The 10,211-nt window shown below is 38.9% G+C and overlaps 1 protein-coding gene across 1 annotated transcript; it reads right to left on the bottom strand.

The window, feature by feature from the left end:
- Positions 1 to 8,221: 8,221 nt before the first annotated feature.
- Positions 8,222 to 9,148, bottom strand: LOC114046930 (olfactory receptor 2D2-like). The gene has a single exon (XM_027867562.1). It carries the CDS (start codon positions 9,146 to 9,148, stop codon positions 8,222 to 8,224), a length of 927 nt encoding a protein of 308 aa, XP_027723363.1.
- Between the last annotated feature and the right edge of the window lie 1,063 nt (positions 9,149 to 10,211).

The following is a 10,211-nucleotide window of genomic DNA, read 5'->3' as shown; positions in this document are numbered from 1 at the left end:
TGGGCTTAAGACCAGTTCATATTCCCTTTTGAGGTTCCAGATGTGGGCTTGTTGACAATGTTGTCCTCTTCAGAATTTCTGCCTTGATCTTCACTGTTCTCATAACATGAATTTATCATACTTTTTTTTTTGTTCATGGTATTTGCTTATTTCTTGGTCTTTAAAGAGATTGAGCTCTCCTGCTGGGGAGCAAAGGGCACTTATCCAAGCTTCTTGCATTGGGAGCCTAGGGCCTGGTCACTGTCTTTGTGTGTTGGAGCCTCTGATCTTGGCAGTTGGAGACTGTAGTATTCTGGCAGATGGGTTGGAATCAGCAACACTGGAACTCTAGGGGTAGGATTGGGTAGTATGGCTCCTGAAGATTTCCTGCTTACCCAGGCCTTTCCTTCTTTTCACTTTCTTCAGCTCCTTTCAGATGGATGTTGTAGGGTGTCTATCCACCTGGGGCCCCTTGGAGCACTGCTTCCCTTAGTTTTGCTGAGGCACTGGGAGACCTGGTTGCTGTAGAATGCTGGGGCACCTGGAAGTTTTCCAAGTTGGTTTCCACCAGTTCCCCCACCCTCACTGAGGCACTTGGGGGGTCCAGGTTTTGGTGTTTGCCTGCCCCACCACCTGGGTTTTAGGATCTCCTTCTGGTATGCTGAGGTGGGGCTTTCAGCTAGCTTGCTGGGACACCTCCTGTTCAGTATTGCTCCCCTTCCCCCAGGCAAGAGGATCCTTTCCCATTAATCCCTCAAGTTACCTGGGCTACTGGACTGCTTTACCCCATCTTTATTCTGGTTCAGCTGTTCCAGAGTTTTTCTTGGGGTGATATTTTCTGGGCTTTCAGAGATTGATAAAGGAGGGTAAGAGCAACTTACTTCTTACTCCGCCATCTTGGCTCCTGGAAATGGAAGTATATATCCCAGTCTACCATTCTTGAAAGTGTTCATATATAGTGTAGACAGCAGGCTGCACCCTGCACTCTACTTTTGATGGAGTCAAATGCTAAATTCTTAAAGACAGATGAACTATCCTGCTGGTAAACCCTGTGGAGTTCTCATTTTTCATTTAGCATCTTATGAATTTCCCCATCATTTTCATCAAACCAATCATGATGTTTTTGAGTGTCCTGACCCAGATGAATTAAGGCAATGCTATATACCAAATCTCTGAAAGCTGACCACTCCTTTTCTAATCCACTATTGCCAGCCATTTGTTGACTTAGCTTAGCCTCCAAGTTAGCAAAGGACTGTTCCCACTCAGAGAAGTGTTTTAATCTGTTGACATTAAGTCTTCTGGTAGTCATCTTGCCTTGAGACATTTGTTGAATGCAAATATTTAGCTTGGAGAGGATAAACATATAATAAATTCAGAACTCTGTGCCATGCATCATCCTCATCACTCTGTCTCTTCTTCTTACAGTGACATAGTCTATTAAATGACAATATTTGCTGTGAAGATGCACCCATAAAGTTTTATTGCATTTAGGTAAATGGAGGACAGTGTTAATGATGAGAAGGTCATGAGATGCACAAGTCTACAGTAGTAAGTGACCATTGCTGTTCCTGTTTCCAACCTCATTCCTCCCAAGGACTCTCTGCCATGTCTGTAGTCAGTACCTACTCTTACATTAAAGTCACTCAGACTTATAAGATTGTCCTCTTTCAGCACATTGACGATTGGAGTCTCCAGTTCTTTCCTGCAAATGGCAATTGCATTGTCATGAGCCTGTCTTTCACTATTTTTGGTAGGCATACAAACTTGTTGACTAGTTTTGATTGTAAAACCTATGCCAGTTTCATGATGATCCCCTTCATTGTGGCTACTCCAGAAAAAGAGGTACCCAGCTCCAGCTTCAGTAATCTGGCCTTCATTTGCCAGCTTTGTTTCACCCAGGGCTCAGATATGTGATGATTCTCTGGGAGCAGCTAGGTGGTACATTGGATAGAGTTCTGGGCCTGAAGTCAGGAAAACCCATGTTCCTGAGTTCAAATCTGGCCTCAGACTTTTACTAGCTATGTGATTCTTGCCAAGTCACTTAAATGTGTTTGTCTCAGTTCCTCATTTGTAAAGTGAGCTGGAGAATGAATTGGCAAACCACTCCGGTATCTTTGCTAAGAAAACTGCAAATGGGGTCATGGAAAGTCAGACACAACTGAAATGACAGAACAACAACAAAATGATTTCCTAACCGCTTAAAGCTTAGTTCTCCCCCTTTGCTAAATATGGTTAAATATAATTGCATCACCTACCTTGGAGGAATGTTGTGTGACTCAACTGAGGTAATATGTGTAAAGTACTTTGCAGAATGTAAAACACTTTATAAAAAAGTGAGTTTCCTGCTCTTGGAGGTCTTTCCAAAGAGTCTAGATCCTAATCTACCACAGATACAATAGAGAGAATTCCTTTCTGGGCATAAATTGAACTAAATATTCTGTTGTATTTGACTTATGTTTTCTGGACATTCAGTGTTGTTTTAATTTGCATCATTGTAGTCAATGCATATATTGTTCTTTGGGTTCTTTTTTCTTTACCTCAGGACCTTTCTGTGTGCCTTGTAGTTGAAACCTTCAATACGTTTTGTCCTCCAATAGAATGTGAGTTCATTGAGACCAGAGTCTTTCAGACATTTTTATTTGTATCCTTATTGCTTAGCAGATTGCTTTGCACACAAGAAGCACTTAATAAATGTTTTTTTTCATTCATTCAGTGTGCTTTGAAAACATGAATATTCTGAAGTAACACTCATTTCTTATCCCCCAGTTAGAATATTATCACTACATAATTACACAATCTCTTCTAATTGCAGGAAAAAAAATCTTAGGCTTCTTTGAACTTGTGTTCTTATTTCAAAGTTGGTAGTCAGCTCTGGTTTTGATATCTGAAATGATTGAAAGTCTTTTGAAAGTCTATTTTTTCCCTTTTAGGATTATACCCAGCATTTAAGGCAAGGTGTTGTTTTTTTTTATTCTAACCTTATATCTTTTTAAGCCTTATGGAATATTATAATCCAAAGTTTCTTTGAATTTTTAGTAGTAGCTTCCAGGTCTTATACGATCCTTGCTGTAGTTCCTTGATACTTGAACTACTAGTTCTGGAGGTTTGAAGTATTTTTTCTTTGATGTGGGAGATTTGCATTTTGGCTATGACATTCCCCAGGCTTTTCCTTCTGGAGTTACTTTCAGGAAGGAATTGATAGATATTTCCTACCTCTACTCTGTCCTTTTTCCTAATAGATCTGAATAATTACATTTATGAATTATTGAAATGAAGGGTTCAAGTTCCAGACAATTTCATTTTATTTTTAGGAAGTCTGAAGTTTCTTAAATCACCTCTCCATGACCTGTTTTCCAGGGTTAATATTCTTTTGATATCAGTTATTCATGTGGTCCTTGTAGAAAATCCAAATTTCCCTTTGATTCACTGCTACTAACTATTACAGAATTTTTCTTTTGGAGGATCTCTAGAATTGCAATATTTTTTGATATTTGTCTGATTTTTTCATTTTTCCAGTGTTAGTTCCTGAATTGGGGTTATGTGCCAGAGCTAGGCTTTGCTCCCTGTTGTGCTTTTGGTTCAGGATAGGCCTATATTTCTCCTGCTTGGACCCCTGGGTTTCTACTTTGACCTCTATATCCCAGAATTAGCTGCCTCGCAGATCTTTGAGATCTGGTAGAGTGCTGGATCTTCAGGGCTTTGTCTGGGATTTTAGGACAGAGTGCTAGGGACCTCAGAGGCCTGAACCTGGGATATTAGAGACAAAGCAACTGCTACATTGTACTGGTCTTTGCTCTCTGCCCTGGAGTTTCCCAGGGCTTTCATAGATCACAGACACAGCATTTCTGATCACTCTGGATCTTTATCAGGAGAGCACTATACTAAAGTTGCCTCTGGTCACTTAGTATGGTAGACAACATGGGTTCCTGGACCATGCTGTGAGGCTACCTTATGCTGGAGCTCATTTGCAGGAGGCTCCCTTTCCTATAGTCTTTGGATTTCAGTCTAATCTCTTTTACAATTCCAGGGTGAAAAAAATTACTTATTGTAGTTTCCTATTGGATTTCTCTATCATTATTTGGTTGTGTACCAACTCCAGCACTTTGATGGAGTGGATACAGAGGGAACAGGGTGGTTTGCCTGCCCTGCAGGCATCTTTCAGGAATAAGAGACTTTTACTAAGTTGCATACCTAAACTGTTACAGTGATCAGCTTTTCTATTTTTAAACCATTCTGAAATAGATTCTGTTAATAACTGCTTTGTAGTATATTGTAGTTAGATGTGATACCACTAGACATCTTTTCTTTGTGCTTTTCCTTCCCCATGAGAACTTTTTAGATTATTGATCTTTTGTTTATGCAAAAGTATTTTGATATTTTCTTCTAGCTCTATTAAATAGATTCTTAAACATGTGTCATGGGCCATTTTGTTAGTCTGGTAAGTCCTTTAGCAAGCTGTTGACTAGTTCATTGTGATTTTCTTGCATCACTCTCATTTTTTTGGGGGGGGCTAGGCAATGGGGTTAAGTGGCTTACCCAAGGTCACACAGCTAGTTAGTGTTAAGTGTCTGAGGCTGGATTTGAACTCAGATCCTCCTGACTTCAGGGCTGGTGCTCTATCCAGTGTGCCACCTAGCTGCCCCAATCACTCTCATTTCTCTTCCCAGTTTTTCCTCTACTTCTCTTACTTGCTTTTCAAAATCCTTTTTGAGCTCTTCCATAGCCCGGGACTGATTTATATTTTTCTTGGAGGCTTTGGATGTAAGAGCTTTGACTTTGTTGTCTTCTTCTGGTTATATGTTTTGATTTTCTTTGTCACCAAAGAAAGATTCTATGGTCTGACTTTTTTGTGCTATTTGCTCATGTTCACAGCCAATTACTTGACTATTAAACTCTTTATTAAGGTAGGGGTCTGCTTCCAGTGTGGAGAGTGTACTGTCCCAAGCTTCGGGGGTTTTGTGCAGCTGTTTTCAGAGATACTTGTAAGGACCTATAAATTTTTAGTTCTTCCAATTTGGTATGATCAAAGACAAGGTGTTTACTCCTCTCCTGGCCGGGGCTCTGGTCTATGAGTGATCACAAGCATTATTTTCTGCCTTGGAACTGTGAGGATGATTCCCTCTCCACTGCTGGCACAAGCTCCACTATGCCAGCACTCCTCCTTACCCCAGGACCTCCACCCAGAACTGTGACTCAGATCCAAGCAGAGGCAAAGCAAGAGAATCCTACCTCAGCACCAGCAAAGAGATCCCTGCAATTCCTCTCTGATCAGCTGCTGAATTCCCCCCTCCATCTGTGGGCCAAGAGGTCCAGAAGCAGCTACCACCCTGGGGCTGCACAAAGACTGCGTCCAGACCAAGCTTTTCTCTCACCAAGGTCCAACAGACCTTTTGTACTGCCCTTATAAGTTGACTTTGGTGTTTGTTGGTTGAGAAGTCTGGAAACCACAGATGCCCATGATTCAGTACCCTGAGGCCTGCTCCAGTTTGCTGAGGCCCTGTCTTTGCCTGCACAGCCCACGCTGAACTACGTTCCTCTGCCAGTCTGGTGTAATAGATCTTTCCAATCAACCATCCAGGATGTCTTGGGCTGGAAATTTGTTTCACTCTGTCTTTTTGTGGGTTTTGCTGCTCTAGAATTTGTTTAGAGCCATTTTTACAGATATTTGGAGGGGTTTGGGGGAGAGCTCAAGCAAATCACTGCTTTTACTCCACCATCTTGGCACCACCCCCAGCTTCTTCCTAAATCAACAGTTTCTTTTTCTTGTCATAGTGATATAACTAGCATTTCTTTTTAAAATTTTTATTTTTTTAATTTTTAATTTATGGAATAAAACAAGCATTTCCATAACATAGTATAATAAAAAGATTATTGCACCTGAAACTTCAAATCTAGTATTCACAACTTACTATTCATTTTGAATGTATAATAAAGGTTTCTTGTAAGTTTCTTTTTCCCCTTTTTTTCTTCCCTCCTCTCTTTCCAGCCCTAGAGATGGCTACCCTTGGACACAAATATGTGTCTTTATGCACACACATACACACAAATGCATATATGCAAAATTATTCCATAGATTGTTCTCTTTGTCAATTCTTTCTCTGGATACAGATAGCATCTTCCTTTGTATATCCTTTGTAGTTAATCTGACTACTTATAATAGTCAAAATGACTTATACACTCAAAGTTGTTCTTAAAACAATATTGCTGTTACTATATACAATGTTCTCTTGTTTTTGTTCATTTTGCTCTTCATTATTTCATGCAAGTCTATCCATGTTTTTCTAAGATCATTAAGCTCATTATTTCTTAAAGCACAGTTTTATTCCATCACAATCATATGCCACAACTTGTTCAGCCATTTCCCAATTGATGGGTAATCCTATAATTTCTAGTTCTTTGCCACCACAAAGAGAGTTGCTATAAATATTTTAGAACATATATGGTCTTTTTCTTTTTCCCTAATCATCCTTGGAAATAGACCTAGTGGTTGTATCATTGAGTAAAACGGTATAGGCCGTTTAATAAGTCTTTGGACAAAATTCCAGATTGTGCTTTAAAATGGTTGGATCAGTTCACAATTTCACCAACTATGAATTAGTGTCCCAATTTTTCCATATCCCCTCCAATATTTATTACTTTCTCCTTCAATCATTTTAGCTATGGCTAGCATTTCTATAATGATATCAAATAACAGTGGCGAGCAAGGCCTTTCTTGCTTTATATCTGATGCTATTGAAAAGGCCTTTACCATTTCTCCATTATGTAATGCTAGTTCTTAATGTCACATAGAAACTATTTACCATATTAAAGAAAGTTCCATTTATTCCTCTACTTTGCAATGTTTTTCACCAAAAAAAGGGTTGTATCTTGTCAAAAACTTTTTCCTTGGGGCAGGTTGGTGGCACAGTGGATAGAGCATTGGCCCTGAAGTCAGGAGGACCTGAGTTCAAATCCGGTCTCAGACCAAACACTTGGCACTTACTAGCTGTTTGGTGCCGGGCAAGTCACTTAACTCTAATTGCCTAAAAATTTTTTTAAAAAACTTTTCCTTTATTTATTACTATAACCATATGATATTGCTTTTATTATCAACAAAATCCATTTTATTTATAAGTTTCCTAATATTGAGCTAATGTAGAATTCCTGGTATAAATCCAGATTCTATTCTTCTTTGAAACAATCTTCCTACAGCTTGCTTTAAGTCCTCTCATTATCCTCATTAGCATAATCTGGATATACTCCACTTTAGAATTTCCCCTCTTAAAATGATGCATTCAGTACAAAGCATAGTTCTCCAGATGCAGTCTAATAATGATAGAACACAATGTCATTAAAACCTTAAATAACTTTAACTCTGTTTCTAATAATACTAGGTTAAGATTAGGTTAAAGAGGCAGGATCCCTTAGTAAATATGAAACAGCCTCATTGTCAAGAAATTTGGCTTTGTGACTTGGGTCAAGTCACTTAACTCATCCATGTCCCTGGGCAACATTTATGTAAGACAATATATCTTACAGTATTTGCCAGTCTTCATTGGTAGAGAAGATTTCATTAATTGCAGTTCCCTACAATGACAAAATGATAGGTGTATACTATATTTAAAAGGTCATGTTAACTTTTATATGCATCTCTCAATTAGATTTCAACAGCTTGATTACATTTCTTTATTGCCATCCATCCTTACACCACAGATTGCTCTGTTCTCCAAAATCCAATGCATAATTTCTAGGGCTTTGCAAATTCCACATTGATAATACTCTTCCCTGAGTTTTCCTTAGTATCAAAACTCCAGCCAAATCTATAGAGATTGATGCATCACCACAAACTTCTCTCAGTAATTGAATCATTGTAAGGTTGTACAATAAATATAATATACACATATATATACACACATAAACATACACACACACACACACACATATATATATATATTATATATATATATATATATATATATATATATATATATATTTACAGAGGCAAATAGATGGTACAGTACCGATTCTTGTGATCAGGAGAATCATCTTCAAGAGTTCAAATCTGTCTTAATAGCTATGTGACCTCAACTATATGTGTGTGTGTGTGTGTGTGTGTATAGATGTATATGAATGAAATAAAAGGACAATATTTTTTCATGTATTCTTTAATACCAGTCACAGGGAATGGTCATTTTCTGCCAGGGGGCTAAATGATAAGGGTTGCAGTTAAGAGATGTGGTCAAATGTAGTTATATCACAAGAATCAAGATTCCTTCCCATTTACTGAATTTCTGAATGCCCTCATTACATCCTTATTCCTCAGGCTGTAGATGAGAGGGTTAAGCATAGGGTTTATGACACCATAGAATACAGCAACATGCTTGATCTGCTCCCTTGAGGAGTTGGATGTCATGTAGGAAATTATTAGTGTACCATAAAAAAGGGTGACCACAAGGAGATGGGAGCCACAGGTAGAGAATATTTTGAGTCTTCCTGAGGTTGTCTTCATCCTGATGACAGTCACTATGATAAATCCATAGGAGACCAGGACCAGAGACACAGGTACAAGAAGAATCACTACTCCCATGAAGAAAATGGCTATTTCTGCTTTATGAGTGTCTCCAGTTGCCAGAGTCAAGAGAACTGGAGCATCACAAAAGAAGTGAGCAATCTTATTGTCTCCTTGGTAGGGGAGGCATACTGTGAATATAGTGTCAACTGAGGATGCTACAGTGCCACAGATCCAGCACCCCAATGCCAATTGGGCACATATTCTCCCTGTCATGATGACAGAGTAATGCATGGGGTCACAGATTGCCAAATACCGATCATAGGACATCACAGCTAACAAGGAACACTGTGTAGCTCCAGAAACAATGGAAAAAAATATCTGAGCTGCACAGCCCTTAAAGGAAATGACATTCTTCTTCATTAACATGTGGACTAGGGCTTGGGGAACAATGGAAGTAGAGATACCAAGGTCAGCCAGAGATAAGTTGCAAAGAAAAAAGTACATGGGTGTATGGAGCTGTGAGTCAGTTATAACCAAGTAGATGAGGAGTAAGCTCCCAAGCACAGTGCCTAAGTAGACTGCCAAGAACAATACAATGAGCAGCAGCTGAGTCTGAGGGTCATCAGAAAGACCAAGAAGGAGAAATTCTGTCACCCAAGTACAGTTGTTCTGGTTCATTTTTGATATTCCTATTTCTTTTGAAAGCAACCAACAGATACTTGATGTAGGGATATAACCTTAGTATCATTGAATCTTAGATTTGAAAGGGACCTGAGATGTCATCTGGTCCAATCTTCCACCAAACCATCAACATCCACCATCATAATATTTCCAAAAATCCTTTTCACTGATGAGTGATGAACCCTAACAGAAGAAAGCCATTTTGTTGTTTGACAGCTCAAAACATTAGAAAATATTCCTTTATATAATAAGCCAATGTTTACACATATCATGGTGCAGTAAAGAGGATGTGACTTTGCTAATTTCTGAATGGTATTAACAGGCATAATTTTGCTGTCAGACAATGGCAAAGTTCCAAGGAGGAGACAAAAGGATCAGGGAAGTATCTATTGGAACATCAAGGAAGAATGGTCATGGTCATCTCTGCCTTTAGCTTCCTTTCCTATCATTTGTATTTATGTGTTTGATTGGTAATTGGTCAAAAAGTCTTAATACAAATAATACTAGTGGAGGACTAATAGTTAATGATCACCCCGCTTCTCTCTTCTCCTACTTAATACTAATCTACCTTCTTACACTTTATGCTCTGTGCTAAACCACTCCTCCTCCCCCTGCCACAACAAATTCTGCAATCCAATGACAGTGACCTCCTTAATATTGTTCAGATGAGAAACTCCATCTCCCATCTTTGGGAGTTTTTCATTGGCAGTTTCCCATGACTGGGAATACTCTCCCTCCTCATCTCTACCTTCTGACTTCCCACACTTTCTTCAAGTTCCAAATAAGATCCCACATTCTGCAAGAAGCCTTTCCTGATCCTCCCTTAATTTTAGTGCCTAGCATCTGTTAATTATTTTCAATTTTTCCTGTATCTAGCTAATTTGAATATAATTATTTACATATTGTTTCTTACTTTAGACTGTGATTTCCTTGAGATCAGGGACCCTCTTTTGTCCATTCATCAATAACATTTATTAAGTGCCTGCTATGTGTCAAGCACTGTACTAGGTGCTGGGGATACCAAGAAAGGCAAAAGACAATCCCTGCCTTTAAAAAGGTC

Source organism: Vombatus ursinus, unplaced genomic scaffold (assembly GCF_900497805.2).
Source record: "Vombatus ursinus unplaced genomic scaffold, bare-nosed wombat genome assembly UNPS02014786.1, whole genome shotgun sequence".
Classification (NCBI taxonomy): domain Eukaryota; kingdom Metazoa; phylum Chordata; class Mammalia; order Diprotodontia; family Vombatidae; genus Vombatus; species Vombatus ursinus.
The sequence above is the reverse complement of the archived record's forward strand: the minus strand, read 5'-3'. Positions and strand labels throughout refer to the sequence as shown.

What these genes read in the sequence shown, in the direction of transcription:
- LOC114046930 (XM_027867562.1), bottom strand. Translation starts at nt 9,148, where the DNA reads ATGAACCAGAACAACTGTACTTGGGTGACAGAATTTCTCCTTCTTGGT.